Raw genomic sequence first — 21,681 nt, 5'->3', positions numbered from 1 at the left:
TCCTGGGAAGGTTCACCACTGTTCCATGTCTTCGCCATTTGTGGATAATGGCTCTCACTGTGGTTCGCTGGATTCCCAAAGCTTTGGAAATGGCTTTATAACCCTTTCCAGACTGATAGATCTCAATTACTTTCTTTCTCAATTGTTCCTGAATTTCTTTGGGTCTCGGCATGATGTGTAGCTTTTAAGGATCTTCTGGTGGACCTTACTGTGTCAAGCAGCTCCTATTTAAGTGATGCCTTGATTGTGAACAGGTGTGGCAATAACCAGGCCTGGGTGTGGCTAGAGAAATTGAACTCAGGTGTGGACAACCACAGTTATAGTATGTTTTAACAAGGGGGGCAATCACTTTTTCACACAGGGCCATGATGGTTTGGATTTTTTTTCACCTTTAATAATAAACACCTTCATTTACAAATTGCATTTTGTGTTTACTTGTGTTGTCCTTGACTATTGTTTAAATTGGTTTGATGTTCCGAAACACTTTTAGTGTGACAAACATGCAAAGGAACAGGAAATGAGAAAGGGGGCAAACACTTTTTCACACCACTGTATGCAGGTTATTGGCGATAGGGGGACATGTATGAATCCTTAGTCTGGGGGTCCTTTTAGCACCCCAGCATGCCCTCAACATAGGGGGTGCTTTGGAGTGGGTGGCTCTGCTCCCCCATCCCAAAACACCTTGTCCCCATGTTCATGAGGACAAGGGCCTCTACCGTGGGTTGTCGGGGGTCTGGAGACAGGGGCCCCCAGATCCCATCCCCCCATGGGAATGAGTACCCCTACCCATTCACCAAAAAGTGTAAAAATAAAAACAGGCGGCAGTTTTTGACAATTCCTTTATTTAAAAAAAACAATGTCCCCCGATGTTGATCTATCATCGATCATGCCAAAAAAAAAATTCTCCGCCGTCAACTAAGGCAACCTGCGGAATGCCTGGCTTGCCATTTGAAAGTTCTTATATAAGTAATATGTCTGGGGGGGGGGTCAACTTTCTTTTGGTGGTACCGTATTTATTCATGATTCCGTTTTTTTTTTTTTTTTTTTGTGATATTAGCGAAGAAAAGAGCAGAAATTTAGAAAAAATATTTTCTACTTTCAGTTTTTAAAGAAATCCAATAAAATCGAATTTTGTCATAAATGTAAGCCAAAATTTATTTTGCTACATGTCTTTAGTAAAAAAAAATCCTGTTCAGTGTATAATAATTGGTTTGTGTGCAGGTGATCATTGGGACATATTATTTTACTGTTACATAAGTGTGGGACAGGTGTTTTTACTGTGTGGAGACATGTGTGTGGGTACAATGTTTTGGGGACACTATTTTGGGGACTTTGTGTGGGGACACTAGGCGGGTGATCAGTGTGTAAAAAAAAACAGCTCATACTCATACTCACTGATCATCGGCTGGCTGCAGCGATCTGCTCTCCTCTCTTCACTGACAACTTCCATGTGAGAAGAGAGCCGATCACCTAGCAACCAGCTCTCTATTTACATCATGTGATTGGACACAGCCGTCATGAGATCAGGAGGTTGGAGATGCGCCGTGTCCGGGTGACACAAGCGCATCAGGATCGCGCCGCTGCACGGGCACATGTGCAGAATCCCCCTTCTTCTGAAGGCTGTTCCTGAACGTCCACTGAGAAGGAGGAAGCGCCCATCTGGCCATATATGTGCAGTGGCCGGGTGGGAGGTTGTTTTGTTACTCTCAATTGCAGAAAACCCTCCATTACTGTACATAGATCCTCAGTGTATTATAGAAAGTTAAGGTATTACAAGCTGTTGTAAAACTTAAATGTAAACTATATATATATTTTTTTTCTTAAAGCTCAAGCTGGCCGTGTTGGTAAGAGTCATATTTCAAATTTCCTACACATTACTTTGTGCTCCTGGAAGTAAATAAACACTCAAATCACATACAATTCTACTGTAAGTAGCTGCTGCTTTGTTTCAGGAGTTGGACACCGCTGCAATTGATGTTCTAGCCAATGGAATTATGTTAATGTATAATGTAAAGAAAAAAAGGTGTTAACTTCCTGTGTACTTCCTGGTTTTTGTGGAGAGTAGTGTGGTGAAATTCGCACCTATCTGAACCAACAATGCGATTCCAGAACGATTTACATTGATGTCTATGGAGTCTAAACTCGCACAAGACCCTTTTTATTATCGCATTCGTACAGGAATCGCAACGCATAGATGTGAATGACCATCATTGAAAACAATGTCTTTTTGGATGACCTGCGAATCTAGGTTTTTTTTTTTAACGCATCACATTCGTTATCAACTCACACAAGTGTGAACGGGGCCTTAATCCTGTTTTTGCACATGGACACTTTTATCTTCTAATCCCCCTCATTTTTGCACTAATTTGCACAGTTGAATAGACTATGAATTATTTATGAAATTGTATGCACAGTTTTTGAACTATCGTTTACTCACAGTTGCACTTTGACTTTATACTAGTCATAATACATTATTAGTAGTACTTTATATTATGTTTATTTAGCACTTTTATATTTTGTGGCATTTATTGGTCATTTCTGAGTGTTTTTACAGTATATAGCGCAGCTATATAATTGTTATAATTTACAATGCCATCATGCCTCTGCCTCTAGGAGTCATGCCTGTGATTTTTAGGGTCTTGCACTGTCTCATGGGACTTGTAGTTTCTAAACAGCTGGAAGGCCGAGGTTGCCTACCCCTGTCCTACACCATAGTGGTCATCCTATTGGTAAATGTCAATGGTCATTGTTCTGGGGCACATCCATTCAGTCCTCTTCCAGAACATTTTTTTTTATTATCACCACTACTTCAGTGAAATGTATATTTAAAGCTCATGTGAAACAACAAGACAATAGTAGTCCTGTATTTTGTTACTCTCAATTGCACAAAAACACAAGAGAGAGAATAAACCCCTCACCCTCCATTACTGTACATAGATCCTCAGTGTATTATAGAAAGTTAATGTAATACAAGCTGTTGTAAAACTTACATGTAAAATATATATATATATTTATTTATTTAAATTTTTTTTTTTAGAAGAAGCACCTCCCCTAGCAGGTAAGAGTCATATTTCAAATCTCCTACACAGAACTTTGCTCTCCTGGAAGTAAATACACTCAAATCACATACAATTCTACAGTAAGTAGCTGCTGCTTTGTTTAAACCAATGTAATACTTATTTCAGAGTAAAAATATCTAAAAACACTCCAGCAGCACTTAACCTAATATAGAAGTTGAAAGGAGGTAGAAGCTTGTCTTGATGGCTGATTTGACTTTCTGTTGGAACAATAAATTACATTGGATTGTTTTGGATCGTTTTGGTGGTGTGCAGCCTTTTCTTCTTTATCCAGGTTTTCTTTTAAGATTGCCCTATATTTGGCTTCATCCATATTCCCATCAACTCTGATCAGCTTCCCTGTCCCTGCTGAAGAAAAGCGTCCCCACAACATGATGCAGCCACCACCATGGTGGGGATGTGTTCAGGGTGATGTGCAGTGTTAGTTTACTGCCACACATAACGTTTTGCTTTTAGACCGAAAATGTAAATTTAACCAGAGCACCTTCTTCCACATGGAACAGAGAATCTTCGGATCGCCTTCGGATCAGGTAGGTTGACGCGTTTCACACTATGGAAGTGCTTTGTGGTTTTGACAAAGCACTTCCATAGTGTGAAACGGGTCTACCTGCATTTCCCCTGCCTGTACTCATCCAGTGCTTTTAATATTTATGCTTCAATAAAGACTTTCTACTCTACTTTATGTGTGGGGGTGCTGCCGATCCGAAGATTCTCTGTTCCATGTTTTCTGCTGCAGTGGCAGGGTGTGCACCCCACCTCACAGAAGCAACATTGGAGTGTTACCGATTGTATCACCTGTGAGCATCGACCTTCCACGTGTTTATTGTGTTTCCCACATGACTTCTCGCAAACTGCAAACGGGACTTCTTATGGCTTTCTTCTTGTCACTCTTCCATAAAGGCCAGATCTGTGGAGTGCACGACTAATAGTTGTCCTGTGGACAGATTCTCCCACCTGAGCTGTGGATCTCTGCAGCTCCTCCAGAGTTACCATGGGCCTCTTGGCTGCTTCTCGGATTAATGCTCTCCTTGCCCTGCCTGCCAGTTTAGATGGACGGCCATGTCTTTGTAAACTTCTCCACCACTTTATCCCTGACCTGTCTGGTGTTTTCCTTGGCCTTCATGATGCTGTTTGTTCACTAAGGTTCTCTAACAAACCTCTGAGGGCTTCACAGAACAGCTGTATTTATACTGAGATTATCACTTCAATACAGGGAACTTCTCCCCTTCCTGCCCAGGACAATTTTTATCTTTCAGCACTGTCGCACTTTGAATTACAATTGTGTGGTCATGTAACACTGTATTCAAACTAAATGTTTATCATTCTCTTCCCACAAATACAGCTTTGTTTTTTATGTTTTTTCAGTATTTTTTTTAACTTGGATGGGAGATTATGGGCTTCCCATGAACAAGTCTTCAGGAATATCATTCTATATACAGCCTATATACAGTCTCCTTCACTTCCCTCCTGCACACACATGCTTGCTTCAGCTGAATCATTCGTAGAAGAATCTGATAGGCTCCCAGTCAGATTGTAGAGATTAAACAGGGTACAAGTGCAGCGCAAACAGAAACATACCAAAACGTTGGTGAACATTGAACAACAAATTCCAGAATATAATTTTTGTCAAAAAAAATGATGAGAAAAAAGTCCAAATAATTAGTGGACAGCAAGTCCCAGAAAACCTTCACCAGTGATGTTAAAACCACAAAAGGTGACAGTCCCTCCACCTCCAGTCTTATTATGTGTCAAACAGATTCCGAAGGGCAGCAGTGGGTGACGTCATACGCAGCCTTCCCCTGTACGCATTACGTTTCTGTGAACTTTCTCAGATTGTAGCGATTGTAGCAAAAAGCCCTTTACAGGCAGGGACCGGCAGCCCCTTGTAGTGTTGCAAAAATGTTAGTAAAACAGCTTGACACTTTTCCTGAGGTGGCCACAAATCCCAGCATCACCTCTTTAGGCATTGCCAACCCACCTGCCTGCAGCAGCCCCTTTCACTAGCCCTCTAGGCTAATTCTCTACACCAGTCTATCTGACCAAATCTTCACCAGCCCACCTGGCTGACTCTCAGTAGATCTCTCAGGGAAGAATGAAGACTTAAGAACACCGCTGTCTTCAGGGAGACTGGCTATATGTGGCAGTCTCTCCCCTTGTTGGTCCCCAACAGTGTTGGTTGCTCACTCTGTCCTCTTTTGCTCCTGTGCCTCCAGGAAGGACTTCCTCCCATGTGTTATGGCAGTATCCTTCCAGCACTCTCGCCCTGGCCCAAGGTCACCCCCCCAGACTAGGGGGCACCCCTGAGGGCCACTGACAGCCTCCTCATCTCTGTATCCTCCTGTATCTCTGTCTTCTATCTGACTGTCCTGCTGGCATGGCTCATGTCTATGAGGTGGACTCAGTCCCCTGCCAGTCCACTACTGGGGATTGACTGAGACTTCATAAATATTTATGGCAGCCCCTCCTAACTCACACACCCTTCAGTTCTAGAAGATTCTACAATCTACCAGACCAGGGAGAAGTGCCAGAGAGAGCTTCCAGATGAATCATCCAGCCCTAACCTCTAATAAACCCAGACCCATTTAAGACTCACTGGTTTAAATGTCAGTCAAAGTATATTTTGGCCTACACTGCCCTCTAGCACACACTAGAGGGTGCTACACATAGCATGATTAAATATGCTCCAGCAGGAGAAAAAATTCCAACCGGATCCCCCCAGAGGCAATCGGATATTCCCTGGATCCCTGATGTTAAAGCGGAGGTCTGCCAAAAAAATCTTCCAAAATTCTTTCAATCTCGGACACTGCCAAAATATATATACCATAGTGCCCTCTGCCCCCAGGCATCACCAACATAGATTAGATACCTGTGGCAATATCCGGTTCAAAACTGTTTGGGTTCTGTACCACCTGGTCAGAATTTTATACCCCCCTCTTCATATCTAGTAGACATTAAGGCCTTATGCGTCAACAAAAGAATCTTATTTTTCTGTGCTTTAGAGAATGTTACACCTAACTCCCTTTCCCATGCTTGTACCAATGTCAATTCCTGTAGGGCTTGCAGCTCGATTAGCAAAGAGTATATTAATGATAGTGAGTGCCTCATTGGCCCCCTCTTTAAGCATAACTGCTCAAACTTCAATGGTGTGCGTACCACTGGCATTCATGATGTTATTAATCGGAGAAAGGCTTTAAGCTGTATTTGTCTAAATGGGTCTAGATCCATTCCGAACACCTGTTCAATCTCCTCGTTAATTATCATATGATTGTCTATCAAAAAATGCAGAGCTCTGCTAATTCCCCATCGCCTCAAGTCTTTGAAACCCTGGTCTATCATACCTGGTTCAAAGCTCAGGTTACCCAGTATTGGGATCATGGGGCTTGGATATTTTGACATCCCAGTTTTCCTAAATGTCTTTTTAATAGATCGAAGAGTAGCACACACTGTAGGGTGTCTCTTCACCATCTGTGGTATCTCTACATCCATGAGCCATGCAATTCCCTCCAAAGGTATGCTAGTAAACACGTGTTCCATATGTGTCCAAAGCTTATCTTTTTGACCTACACACCAGTCCAATACTCGTGCTAAATATGAAGCTTCATAATACCCAACTGGATCCGGAAGTCCGATCCCTCCTCTTTCTTTTGAAAGGGTTAAGATATCTCTCACTGATTTTCTCGCCTGGATAAATCACATAAACCTAGTTCTCAGGTCCTCCAGGAACCCTCGGAATAACTTAATTGGCAAAGTAGGTATATAAAATAGGTATAACATTCTTGGCATTACGTTCATTTTTATAATATTGATTCTGCCAAACCACTTAAAGATTTCCTTATCCCATCATTGGAAGTTCAATTTGATCTGTCGTGCCAGTGGAGCAAAATTTAATTCACATATTTTGCTTAATTTATTTGGTATTTTTGTCTAAAATCAGAGACATCAGAGGCCAATCTGCTGACAGCCTAAAGATTTTTTTACTGCTCAGAGGCTCTGGGCTTCAACAAATGGCAAGAAGAAACAGAAACAATCCTGGAGACAATTTACAGCACACACTAATTTTGGTAGTATAATTATTAATGTGGAATCCATGTTCCTTTCAAGAGAACATCATTTTTTATTATGTTGTTATGGGTAAAGTTCTGCTTTAAAGTAGAGCTATGAGCAAGACTTTTTTTTTTTTTTTTCATTTTGGATAGAGCAATGGAGGGTTATAATTCCTGTCAGATTTTTTTTCGCCATTTGTGTCCCTTTTCTGAGATTTTCCTCCACTTGCTGTCCCCATATCTAAACAGGAAGTGAGAGAAAATCCCTGTAAATTAAGGGAATTCCTTGGGGACCACCAGGTGACCAGAACTTGTGTCCCCATTAGAAGATTTCCCTGCTATTACTTGTCTGGAGACAACACAAAATTTGGGTTTTTCTTTTACTTTCACTTTCAATGATAATGGTAAACAGGAGAAATAGAGAGGATGAATCTTGTTAACAGGGGCACAGACAACCATTGAAACTGACAGGGGTTCTAATCCCTCTCCACTCTATCCAAAATGAAAAAAAAAAAAATGTTGTCATTAGTTATACTTTAAGGATGTATTCTTTAAAAAAAAATAATATCCATATCATTATATTTTATCTATCAGGTGAAGAGAAAGATGAACTTATTGAGGATGAGGACAGTGATTTCATGGAGGATGATGAAATTATTATCAGAAAGGCATTTCTGGAAAGTTGGCTCTGGGAAACAAAATACATGGATGAGAAGCCAGATGAAAATGGGTAAAGGGCCCTCTTTTATCTAAGAAAATCACTTCTATTGTCTCTGTGATTTTTTTTAATTGTATTTGTTACCAATAATTTAGATATCTGATATAACTTACTGAACAGATTTTGCCACCTACATTAATCCCAGCACCAGTGCAGTTTACAATATTTGCCTCCTTCAAACCTTATTGTCCAATTTTAATAAGTTGATTGTGGTATTTGGTAGCAGAGGTATCAAGGGGACAATACAACTGTTTGCTATAAGGTAGCTTCTTTTTTTTTTCCATAAAGTTTTTATTAATATTTGCATAGAGCAGTGCATATAATTACAACAAAACAGCATATGTTTTATGTGAAATTCCAGGATACAAATATAGGTCAGGAACATGTAATGATTATCCAGTCTGCTGGAGATCCAGCTTTACAGAAGGAGTAACCCTGTTCTATTAAAGGGGGAAGAAAAAAGGTGGAAAAGTAGAGTATAGAGCCAGAAAAAAGGACCATACAGTAACACTAAGGTTCTGTTTCAAAACAGTTGGGTAAATTTAACAGCAAACACAAGTTCAGAATAAGAGATCACTTCTTACTTAAAGGAGACTATACAAATCATGTCTTCCATATATATTACTACCCGTGTAGGAGCCGCTGGTGAATATGGCTCCCACCCTGCATGGCCAGGCACACCACTTTTTCACACTCCCTAGAGACCACAAACAGTCCTTGCAGCTTTGCTTTGTTTTGTTTTAGTTTATTAGGGGAATTAATTTGGGGTAAGGGTTCTTATGGGATGCCCAGTTGATCAATAGGAACTCTTCAGGGACACAACCATATACATCCTGTATATAAACACTTTTTTCTTCTACCTCCAGTACAGACTTGCTTGTAGAACAACACTTCCTAGAACTAGCTAACACAACTGTTTTGGATTTAACACACTCTCAGTTAGATCTGGAAGAATTCCCTTTGCAGTCGGGGACCGTGGGCCCCTTTAGTGTAGCAAAAATGAAGTATTTGATGCTAGCTGTCCCTTTGTGGCTACTGCTCCCACTACCATCTCTTCAGGCCCTGCCAGCCCTCCCGACTGCATCTGCTCCTTTTTCCTGCTCGTGCCACCACAGTCATCCTGATTGACTCTGCATCCATTCCAGACTGCTCTCACCCAGTCCTCTTAGGCATGCCTCTCAGTCCTCCCGACTGTTTGTCACTCGCCAGCCCTCTTGGCTGTCTTTCTTCCTGGAGATTTACCATGCAGTGTTCTTCTGCTGTCCTCTCCTTGCTCCTATGCCTCCTGGTCAGGACACCTTTGTGTGTCGTTAAGGAGGTCCTTTCCAAGATTACCCCCTCCAGACTGGGGGGCTCCCTCAAAGGCCACCAACAGCCTAACACTCCATCTCCATTAGGAATGAGCTGATTTGGTTTTTGATTTTGTTCGCACCAGAACATGCGAACGGACCGAAAATTTGTGCAAATCTTCAGAACTTTGTTAAAGTCTATGGGAATAGAACGTTCAAAATCCTGCCCCAGGGAACATGTATCAATGCAAATTTTTTTTTTTTTAAACTGACGTTTTTTTCGGAAGCATTGATTTTAGTGACGCTTAAAGTGAAAAAAAGTGAAATATTCCTTTAAATATCATGCCAGGGGGGTGTCTATAGTATGCCTGTGCAGTGACACGTGTTTCATGTGTTTAGAACAGTCCCTGCACAAAATGAAATTTATTTTTTTATTTTTTTTTTATTTACATAATCTTTATTTTTCATAATAATTTTACAATAAACAAACTTTATACAGTTAAATAATTGGTTTTACAAATTAACATTTCTTTTCCTTCCCCCCCCCCTATTCCCTTCCCCCTCCCCTTTTAGAACATGGCAGGATAAGTCAGAAAGTCCCTTTTGCACAAACTGTGATTCTCCTAACATCTCAACCTTCTTATTAGTGATGGCCGAACGGTTCGCCCGGCGGTCGTTTCGCGGCGAATTTCCGACTTTCGCCGTCCGCGGGTTCGAACGCCTTTTTCCGTCGTTCGCCCCGGCGGACTTACGTGTTTAATGTATACAAGAACTTTAACCTTTCGTGACACGTTTATCATGTGTTACAGGACAACCAATTGAGACATGACAGCTCATGGACACTTGGACATTCCCCCTAACCTATAAATACACCCGATCCGGTGGCCATTTTACATTCTTTCTTCTGTCACTGTAGGGAAAGGATCCTGTGTGGAGTAGGGACAGAGAAAACGCTAGCTATTTGGTACACAAAAGTTCTTTTCAGGACTGGTATAGGTGTTAGGTCAGCAGCCTGAGTTTCTTTTGTCAGTTTAGATAAAGGGACAGAGCGCTGTATGCTGCTATTTTAGGGACAGCTCAGCCAGATTAGTCTTTCTTCATCATCATCATCATCATCATCATTAGCTGTTACTATCAGGTCCACAAAAGAGCTGTTCCAGCTAATCGTTCCAGCCTACTCTTTTTTGCCAATTTGTATAGGGACAGGCAGGAAGCAGTGTGTCAGGCAGTGAGGATAATTTTAAAGACTTGCTGTTACTATTAGTTCCACAAAGGTTCTTTTCAGGACTGGTATCAGTGGTACGGTAATAGGCTTGTACACGTATAATATTCTTTCTTCCAAATATAGAAAGAATATTATACTTGACTGCTGCCCTTCTGCTGCAGTCTGCTAATCATTCACAACTCACTTGTTCCACAAAAGTTCTTATAAGGACTGGTAACTTGGTCTGTCTAGGGTGCTACGGTACATAGGCTTGGGTGCGGTACAGTCTGCTGTTCTGTAAGGACCGCTATCGGTCCACAATAGATAGGGTTGCCGTGCACTACTGCTGACCGCTGCCCTATACTGCAGCAGTCCTTCAGCGGTATAGGGACTGACGCACAGTCTGCTAAACACTAATACACAACCTGCTTGGTCCACAAAAGTTCTTATAAGGACTGGTAACTTGGTATAGGGTGCTACGGTACATAGGCCTGAGTGCGTTACAGTCTGCTGTTCTGTAAGGACCGCTATCGGTCCACAATACATAGGGTTGACGTGCACTACTGCTGACCGCTGCCCTATACTGCAGCAGTCCTTCAGCGGTATAGGGACTGACGCACAGTCTGCTAAACACTAACACACAACCTGCTTGGTCCACAAAAGTTCTTATAAGGACTGGTAACTTGGTATAGGGTGCTACGGTACATAGGCCTGAGTGCAGTACAGTCTGCTGTTCTGTAAGGACTGCTATCGGTCCACAATACATAGGGTTGCCGTGCACTACTGCTGACCGCTGCCCTATACTGCAGCAGTCCTTCAGCGGTATAGGGACTGACGCACAGTCTGCTAAACACTAATACACAACCTGCTTGGTCCACAAAAGTTCTTATAAGGACTGGTAACTTGGTATAGGGTGCTACGGTACATAGGCCTGAGTGCGTTACAGTCTGCTGTTCTGTAAGGACCGCTATCGGTCCACAATACATAGGGTTGCCGTGCACTACTGCTGACCGCTGCCCTATACTGCAGCAGTCCTTCATTGGTATAGGGACTGACGTACAGTCTGCTAATCACTAACACACAACCTGCTTGGTCCACAAAAGTTCTTATAAGGACTGGTAACTTGGTATAGGGTGCTACGGTACATAGGCCTGAGTGCGTTACAGTCTGCTGTTCTGTAAGGACCGCTATCGGTCCACAATACATAGGGTTGCCGTGCACTACTGCTGACCGCTGCCCTATACTGCAGCAGTCCTTCATTGGTATAGGGACTGACGTACAGTCTGCTAATCACTAACACACAACCTGCTTGGTCCACAAAAGTTCTTATAAGGACTGGTAACTTGGTATAGGGTGCTACGGTACATAGGCCTGAGTGCGTTACAGTCTGCTGTTCTGTAAGGACCGCTATCGGTCCACAATACATAGGGTTGCCGTGCACTACTGCTGACCGCTGCCCTATACTGCAGCAGTCCTTCATTGGTATAGGGACTGACGTACAGTCTGCTAATCACTAACACACAACCTGCTTGGTCCACAAAAGTTCTTATAAGGACTGGTAACTTGGTATAGGGTGCTACGGTACATAGGCCTGAGTGCGTTACAGTCTGCTGTTCTGTAAGGACCGCTATCGGTCCACAATACATAGGGTTGCCGTGCACTACTGCTGACCGCTGCCCTATACTGCAGCAGTCCTTCATTGGTATAGGGACTGACGTACAGTCTGCTAATCACTAACACACAACCTGCTTGGTCCACAAAAGTTCTTATAAGGACTGGTAACTTGGTATAGGGTGCTACGGTACATAGGCCTGAGTGCGTTACAGTCTGCTGTTCTGTAAGGACCGCTATCGGTCCACAATACATAGGGTTGCCGTGCACTACTGCTGACCGCTGCCCTATACTGCAGCAGTCCTTCATTGGTATAGGGACTGACGTACAGTCTGCTAATCACTAACACACAACCTGCTTGGTCCACAAAAGTTCTTATAAGGACTGGTAACTTGGTATAGGGTGCTACGGTACATAGGCCTGAGTGCGTTACAGTCTGCTGTTCTGTAAGGACCGCTATCGGTCCACAATACATAGGGTTGCCGTGCACTACTGCTGACCGCTGCCCTATACTGCAGCAGTCCTTCATTGGTATAGGGACTGACGTACAGTCTGCTAATCACTAACACACAACCTGCTTGGTCCACAAAAGTTCTTATAAGGACTGGTAACTTGGTATAGGGTGCTACGGTACATAGGCCTGAGTGCGTTACAGTCTGCTGTTCTGTAAGGACCGCTATCGGTCCACAATACATAGGGTTGCCGTGCACTACTGCTGACCGCTGCCCTATACTGCAGCAGTCCTTCATTGGTATAGGGACTGACGTACAGTCTGCTAATCACTAACACACAACCTGCTTGGTCCACAAAAGTTCTTATAAGGACTGGTAACTTGGTATAGGGTGCTACGGTACATAGGCCTGAGTGCGTTACAGTCTGCTGTTCTGTAAGGACCGCTATCGGTCCACAATACATAGGGTTGCCGTGCACTACTGCTGACCGCTGCCCTATACTGCAGCAGTCCTTCAGCGGTATAGGGACTGACGCACAGTCTGCTAAACACTAACACACAACCTGCTTGGTCCACAAAAGTTCTTATAAGGACTGGTAACTTGGTATAGGGTGCTACGGTACATAGGCCTGAGTGCAGTACAGTCTGCTGTTCTGTAAGGACCGCTATCGGTCCACAATACATAGGGTTGCCGTGCACTACTGCTGACCGCTGCCCTATACTGCAGCAGTCCTTCATTGGTATAGGGACTGACGTACAGTCTGCTAATCACTAACACACAACCTGCTTGGTCCACAAAAGTTCTTATAAGGACTGGTAACTTGGTATAGGGTGCTACGGTACATAGGCCTGAGTGCAGTACAGTCTGCTGTTCTGTAAGGACCGCTATCGGTCCACAATACATAGGGTTGCCGTGCACTACTGCTGACCGCTGCCCTATACTGCAGCAGTCCTTCATTGGTATAGGGACTGACGTACAGTCTGCTAATCACTAACACACAACCTGCTTGGTCCACAAAAGTTCTTATAAGGACTGGTAACTTGGTATAGGGTGCTACGGTACATAGGCCTGAGTGCGTTACAGTCTGCTGTTCTGTAAGGACCGCTATCGGTCCACAATACATAGGGTTGCCGTGCACTACTGCTGACCGCTGCCCTATACTGCAGCAGTCCTTCATTGGTATAGGGACTGACGTACAGTCTGCTAATCACTAACACACAACCTGCTTGGTCCACAAAAGTTCTTATAAGGACTGGTAACTTGGTATAGGGTGCTACGGTACATAGGCCTGAGTGCAGTACAGTCTGCTGTTCTGTAAGGACCGCTATCGGTCCACAATACATAGGGTTGACGTGCACTACTGCTGACCGCTGCCCTATACTGCAGCAGTCCTTCATTGGTATAGGGACTGACGTACAGTCTGCTAATCACTAACACACAACCTGCTTGGTCCACAAAAGTTCTTATAAGGACTGGTAACTTGGTATAGGGTGCTACGGTACATAGGCCTGAGTGCAGTACAGTCTGCTGTTCTGTAAGGACCGCTATCGGTCCACAATACATAGGGTTGACGTGCACTACTGCTGACCGCTGCCCTATACTGCAGCAGTCCTTCAGCGGTATAGGGACTAAGAGTTTTGTCACAGGGTGATTTAAAAAATGACAGGCAGAGGAAGAGGCAGGCCCTTCCGCAGGGGTGGTAGGGGTAGGGCAGGAGCAACAGCCTTGAGCCAAAGTGGGAAGTTGCAGAAGGTGCGTTCAATTACTTTAAAGGACGCACCAGACTTGGTTGAGTGGCTCACTCAGCCTTATTCTTCTGCACCCTCCTCATCCTCTCGATCTGCACCCTCTTCTTCACTCTCTGCTATGTGCACCCCCAAAGACACTACCACCAACAACACCACCACCACCACATACCTTCCGCTTGAGTGCAAATGGGGGCCTTCATGCTCCAGTGTTTTAATAGGGACCCCCGTATAAAAAGCATGAGGGTCAAGGACCAGTACTGGGTGGCAACGTACTTAGATCCCCGGTACAAACACAAAATGGCGGAAATGTTACCGCCGTCGCAGAGGGCTGTCAGAATGCAGCACTTCCAGGCCTTGCTTCGAGAAATGCTGCATTCTGCTTTTGCGTGCGCTGGCAGAGGAGCAATTCCCACTCCCAGAGAAGGATTTGCGGGTACCAATCCAACAGCGCCTGCAAGAAGAGGCCGGTTTGAAGATGTGTTGGTGACTTCGGATATGAGGTCATTCTTTCAGCCGACCCATCGACAGGTGTCATCCGGATCCAGCATCAGGGAACGCCTAGACCGTCAGGTGTCCGACTACATTGGGTTAACGGCCGATGTGGACGCTCTGAGGAGTGATGAACCCCTAGACTACTGGGTGGGCAGGCTTGACCTCTGGCCAGAGCTTGCCCAATTTGCAATCGAACTGTTGGCTTGCCCCTCATCCAGTGTCCTGTCCGAAAGGACGTTCAGCGCAGCAGGGGGGATTGTGACCGATAAGCGTACTCGCCTAGCTCACGACAGTGTTAACTACCTCACATTTCTAAAAATGAATGAGGCATGGATCTCGGAGGAATTCAACACATGTGATCAGTAGACCATGTATATGTCTATAAACAATTTTTGGAATCAAGCACACAGACCTTCTTAATTCATTTGGCTCACTTCCCTGACCCAAAAAAGCACACCGTACTATATGCCCCTACCCTCCTCTTTGAAGAGGTTGAGCGGTGTCATATTTCTACTGGGGCTGCTTATTATGAGGGGTTCCCACCATCCCTGTGCTGTGCTGACTTCCTCCTGGGTGTTCTTATTATGAGGGGCTCCCACCATCCCTGTGCTGTGCTGACTTCCTCCTGGGGGTTCTTATTATGAGGGGCTCCCACCATCCCTGTGCTGTGCTGACTTCCTCCTGGGGGTTCTTATTATGAGGGGATCACACCATCCCTGTGCTGTGCTGACTTCCTCCTGGGGCTGCTTACGGTGCTGCTGTCAGCGCTGTATGTCACGGAGCTGCTGTCAGCGCTGTATGTCACGGAGCTGCTGTCAGCGCTGTATGTCACGGAGCTGCTGTCAGCGCTGTATGTCACGGAGCTGCTGTCAGCGCTGTATGTCACGGTGCTGATGTCAGTGCTCTGTATTACGGTGCTGCTGTCAGTGCTCTGTATCTCCTGCACCCTCTTGTTTGCCTACCCTGGTCCCTGACCTTCCCTCTCCTCCATTGCCTTCATTAGCTCCATAGTCCTGAATTGTCAGAACAATTTCCCAAATAAAAAAAAAATGCTTGTAGTTATCGATCCCAAATTCACCTCATACATGTATTATGCTATTGTCCAGGTGGTGGGACTACGTGCTACCCCCTAATAATTACCCCGTGGCCGCAAATTCGACCTAAAGGTTTGCGAAATTCGCCTCCCATTGAAGTCAATGGAGCCCGCGGCGAACGGTCGTTTTCGCGAACGTTTGTGCCCGTTCGCGTTTCGCGTTCGCGAAACGTCCCGTCGGAAGTTCGTCCATCACTACTTCTTATCACCTATTCACAAAATTTTCTCTTTCTTTGTTCCCTCGCTCATTTTCTCCTTCAACCTTTCCTACTCCCTATCCTCAGTCACTCCAAACCCTTACACTGGATATCCCAACCTATCCAGCCATGGTTTCCACATTTTTTTAAATTCTTTAAAATTTCCTCTCCTTACATATACTACCTTTTCCTTCCAAACCGTCTCTGTAATCAACTGCCTCCAATCTGCTATCGAAGGGGGTTTTTTTGCCTGCCAACTCTACGCTATCAGTTTTCTTGCCTGAAACATACACCTCATTACTGCTCTGTTTATACAAGCCGATCCTCCTATTCCTTCATTCAGGCCCAGCACACACATTCTGGGGTTCCCATTTACCGTCACTCTGAATGTTGCATTCAAATCAGCAATAACTTCTGACCAATAGCGAAACAGTTTAGGGCACCACCAGAACATGTGTGTCAGATCCCCAGTCTTCTGACATCTTGGGCATCCATCATCCACCCTTCGCCCAAAGCTAAATAGTCTCTTCGGCGTGTAATATGCTCTATGTATCAGCATCAGATGTGACACCTTCTGGGCAGGCGAAACGGATATCGAGTGCCCCCCCTCAAGTATCCTCATCCACTGCTCATCTGAAAATGTTCCTAATTCCTCCTTCCATTTCCTTCTACTTTTGAGTTTTCCTGGGCTTTCTATACTCCCTTCACATATATATGGGTAAATTTCTGCTAATTTCTGCTATGAAGCCTCTTACTCTGTCTTGGGAGTTTAATCTACTATAAATGGGGGAATTACTCCAAACTATATATATATATATATATATATATATGATATTTGATATATAAATATATCAAATTGTTTCTGTAAGGCGTGTCTAATTTGCAAGTATTTGTAAAATGAATGTTTTGGTAGATCAAATTCCGCTCTCAGCGCGTTAAATGTTTTTATTATATTTCCTTCGTACAACTGGGCCAGCCTGTCAATCCCCCTAGTTTCCCAAACTTTATGCCTTCCGATCATTTCCATTTCCTGTAGATTCAAGTTACTCCATAGGGGGGTTTCTTTAGTCATCCCTCCCAGGCCTTTTATCGCCTTTATAGCCTTCCATACTTTTAAAACAAGTTTTAATGTGGGCGTTCTATGGGGAAATGAATTTGCCTCCAAGGCCTCTACTATAGTCTTATGAGATGTCCCTATAGTCATTAATGCCGTGTTTGTTCCTCCACAAAACTCCTTGCTCATCCCCAGATGCTGCAGTTGGGCAGCTAAAAAATAGCTTCTTGCTCGCTAGATACAATCCACATTTGCTTAAACCAATTGGGATAAAATCATCTACATATATGAGGTCAATATTTTCGGTTAGTCTCCCTACTGGGGACATTCTTTGGTTTTACTGTATTGATAATGCTTGATATTTGGATTAACTCAGAAGAGATCTGTTTGTATTACTGTTCACATGTATTGAAACAAACTTTAATAAAATTTCCTTTAAAAAAAAAAAAAATAGCTTCTTGGATGTGGTACTGCCATTCCTCCTTTCCTTGTTGGTAACTGCAGGATTTGTAAGCCAATCCTTGAAATAACTCCTCTCCATATGAGTTCTCGAAATAATGTTTCCATTTTTTTAAACCATTTTATATCTATCCATATCGGAGAGTTGTGCAGCAGATACAATAACTGAGGCATCCACAGCATTTTAATCAAATTGCATCTCCCTGCGACTGATAGTGGGAGTCTCTTCCAGATTTCTATTTTATTTTTAAATTTAGCTATTAGTGGGGCTACATTATCACTTATATACTTTTTAGGATCTCTTTGTATGTATATTCCCAAATATTTTATTTGTTCCACCGCTTCCAACTGTGGGGATTGCCAGAAAACCTTGACTCCCTAGTGTATATCGGACCATTAGGCGATGAACACTGGCACGCCCCTAAGTCCAGACGTGTACTCTCCTATATAACCCCTCCCATCACTGGGAGTCCTCAGTTTTTTCGCCAGTGTCTAAGGTGTTGGTCACGAGTAAAGATGTGCTGTGCTGGACTCCACTGGAAGCAATCCTTGCTGGGGCTAGCCATGCAGACCGGATCCGTTCTGATGTCTTTTCATGTGCTAAATGAATGGTACCCGAGCCTCGTGTCCAAAGAAACAAGGTTTTGCTTGCGAACGCTTCTCTTTTGAGAGCTGGGCCCTGGGATCCAGTACTTTTTGGTAGTAAGGCCATACATTTTTTTACTGGCAGGGTGCTGTCGCAGGTCCGGGATTGAGGGTAACCCGAGGTTCCTGAAGGTTTCCTAAAAGGTCTTGGAGCCCACCGTGAAGGGTGAAGATTGGGTCTTTATCTCTGATAAAACCCTGCTGCAAGCAAAGGGTAAGGGAGATTTTCTCAGGAATTTCTCCTTCTATGTATAATGTTGTCATGCCTATGTGTCACCACTGGGGGCTGTATTGAGCACTCACTGACATGACTCTGGAAACAGCAAGTTTCACTATCCTCTCCTCCAGCCAAAACAGATCCTCCGGTAAGAAGGGGGGTTCTGGTCTCCTCCTGTGCCCTTAATATTTGTTTTTTCCCCTTCAGGGGACAGGATGCAAAGCAGTTGCCTTTTTTGAAAAAAAAAAGGTACAGACCGCACCAGCGAAGGATTTATCCCCCGCCATGTCTACAGATGCAGCTCGTGCGGGAAAGGGCTTTCCTTTGAAAAGGAAAAGGGGGGCTGTATTCCGCGTGGGGGGGGGCATGGCCAATGGCGTCAGACGCCGGCCACACGTTCAGGAAGTGTTTTAAGCACTGTGTGTGTAGCTGCTGCCTGGCGGTGGAGGGACAGAGCAAAGAGGTTGGCTGGATCAGGTTTGGTGACACAGGCATTTTCCTTTGACACATTGTACTGTAAAGAGGCTAGGATTAATAGCAGCTATTTTTCTGTACTATAGCCTAGCAGTTTGCATTCTTTTGCTGGTAGTGCCTCTGCTTTACGCTTTTAAGATATGAGTGGCAAAGGGATCAGGAACTCCTCAAAGGGTTCTAAGGGGTCAATGATTGCACAACAAACTAAAACCATTTAGAAGAGAATGTCATCCTCCTCTGAGAGAGATGCGGACGGTCAGATTGAGCTGTCAGGGGAAACTGTGCTTGCAGTCGCACAAGACGCTTCAGCCCCTGAATATGTCACATGAGAGGTTTTGTCTTCTACCATTGCGGGTTTGGAAAAAATTGATGCTATTTTATCCCTCCATAGTGGGGTTAAACATAGTAGATCCCCATCTAGTGCTCAAGACCCTCCTTTGGAGGTTCAGGAAGCTGGGGATCAGGTAGATCTTCCCAAAGATTTGGAAAATACTGGTTTATCCTCTTCTGAGGATCCTAACATAGAAGGGGTAACATCACAAGACAGGTTGCTTGTGCACTCTCTTACTAAGTTGGTTCATTCAACTTTTTTGCTGCCTGCAGCACAGGCTCTAGATGATCCCACTTCTAAGTTGGGATCATTAAAACCTCCTCCATCTGGGGATGCCTTTCCTATTCATGCATGGCTAAGGAAGCTTATATATGCTGAATGAGGACATCCAGATAAACAATATTATCCACCTAAGAGATTCTCCACCCTTTATTCTATGGAAGAGGATTTCTATAAGAAATGGGGGGTTCCAGCAATTGATGTTGTGATTGCCTCAGTAAATAAGAATCTCACATGTCCGGTTGATAATGCGCTTATGTTAAAGGATCCAACAGAGAAAAAGTTGGAGCTTCTTTCTAAAAGCCTTATGACTTTAGTATGTTCAGTAGAGCAGCCGGTTCTTTCCGCAAATTGGCATATCCCAGTCCATTAAGGAACAGTTTGAGGAGATGCTTAAAGTTCTGCCTGATGAACAGGCCCAACATTACTCTGATTTATCAGATGCACTGTGTTTCACAGTAGATGCTATGAGAGATGCTGTCAATCAAATATCACAGCTTATGTCTGGACTAGTGCATTCTCACAGAGTTCTTTGGCTGAAAAGTTGGTCAGCCAAAAGCACCTTGTAAAAAGCTCTTAGCCAGTTTCCCTTTTCATGGGGAACGGCTGTTTGGAGATGATTTGAATAAATACAGTACCTACAAAAGATCTCTAATGGCAAAAGCTCTCTTTTACCAGTAAAGAAGAAATTCAGACATTTCTCCTTTAAGCGGGCTTCTTCTTCTGTGCCGGGGACATCAGCCTCTAGGCAGTCTCAACGGCCTCAACCATCAGGTTCAAGGGGAAAACCCCAAGGGCAGCACCAAGGTCAGAAGAGATCTTGGGGAAGAAAGCCCACAAAATGGAATGTTAAAGCCTCCTTATGAAGGGGTGCCCCCGCTTGCTCGGATGGGGGGAAGGCTCCTGCAATTCTCGAGGATCTGGCAGGAACAATGTTGAGACAGTTGGGTGGCTTCTGCCATTTCTCTAGGTTACAAACTAGAGTTCCGAGATTTTCCGTCTCCTCAGTTTCTAAGGTCAAATGTTCCCAAGGACCCAGAGAAGAAGGTGGCTCGCCTTCTAGCGGTGGATCATCTATAAGTCATGATATCAGAAGTTCCCTTAGAGGAACAAGGCACATGTTTTTATTCAAACCTCTTTACAGTTCCAAAGCCAAATGGAGAAGTAAGACCTATACTAGATCTCAAAGATCTGAATCGGCACTTGAACATCCGATCCTATCACACGGAATCAATCTGGTCAGTTGTTGCCACCCTCCAAGGAGGGGAATTTATGGCTTCTATCGATATCAAAGATGCATATCTCCACGTGCCAATATTTCCTGTTCACCAGAAATTTCTGTGCTTCGAAATAGAAAATCATAATTTTCCGTTTGTGGCCCTGCCATTCTGTCTAGCCACAGCACCACAGGTGTTCTCAAAGATTCTGGCACCTCCTCTAGCTAGATTAAGGGCTCAAGGCATAACGATCCTATCCTACTTAGACAATCTGCTTTTAATAGATTCAGTTTCAGGGCTAAACCACAGTCTGGTCACAACTGTAAATTACCTGGAGTCTCTAGGCTGGAATCTCAACCTAGAAAAATCCTCCTTAAAACCATCAAGGAGATTACAGTACCTGGGTCTGGTCATAGAAAACCATACAGGAAAATATATTTCTACCCCAGGAAAGAATCAGTTCCATTGTGGAGCTAATTCAACTAATCAAAGCAAAAAAAAAAGCCTTCCATTCGGTTGTGCATGAGATTGAGAAAAATGGTGGCTTCCTTCGAGGCCATCCCTTACGCGGAGTTTCATTCAAGATTGCTACAAAATGCGATTCTGTCGGCCTGGAAAAAAAAAGGTTCAGGTCTTAGATTTTCCAATTTGCCTGGCTCCCCATGTGCGTCAGAGCCTAAATTGGTGGTTGATAGCCAGCAACCTCCAAAAGGGAAAATCGTTTCTACCAGTCTCCTGGAAAGTGGTGGCAATGGATGCTAGTCTTCTAGGCTGGGGAGCAGTCCTGGAAGAGGATTCTGTCAGGGGGGTGGTCCAAGTTGTAAAGGACCTTACCTATCAACATTTTGGAGATTCGGACAGTTTGTCTGGCTCTAAAATCCTGGACGGTCAGACTGAGGGAGTGTCCAGTCAGGATTCAGTCTGACAATGCCACGGCTGTGGCTTACATCAATCACCAGGGGTGCACGAGGAGTCGTACAGCCCAAAAAGAGGTGAATCATGTTCTGTCTTGGGCAGAACACAACATCCCTTGCCTACCAGCAATTTTCATTCCAGGAATAGAGAATTGGCAGGCGGACTA

General features: G+C 44.1%; 1 protein-coding gene across 3 annotated transcripts in view; it reads left to right on the top strand.

Moving 5' to 3' along the window:
• Positions 1-21,681, top strand: part of LOC143961241 (complement C3-like) — a 649,911-nt gene that overhangs the window by 397,669 nt on the left and 230,561 nt on the right. For 2 of the 3 annotated variants that reach the window (XM_077470476.1, XM_077470477.1), the window contains 3 exons: positions 1,827-1,844; positions 3,038-3,058; positions 7,715-7,850. In XM_077470476.1, the coding sequence (XP_077326602.1) occupies positions 1,827-1,844; positions 3,038-3,058; positions 7,715-7,850 (175 nt within the window). The remainder of the gene's footprint in view (positions 1-1,826; positions 1,845-3,037; positions 3,059-7,714; positions 7,851-21,681) is intronic. The other variant, XM_077470478.1, reaches the window with a different exon arrangement.

The sequence above is a fragment of the Lithobates pipiens genome, unplaced genomic scaffold (genome assembly GCF_037356315.1).
Source record: "Lithobates pipiens isolate NorthernLeopardFrog02 unplaced genomic scaffold, aLitPip1_a1.2 Scaffold_8, whole genome shotgun sequence".
Classification (NCBI taxonomy): Eukaryota; Metazoa; Chordata; class Amphibia; order Anura; family Ranidae; genus Lithobates; species Lithobates pipiens.
Note: the sequence above shows the minus strand (reverse complement) of the source record. Positions and strands in the feature narration are given on the sequence as shown.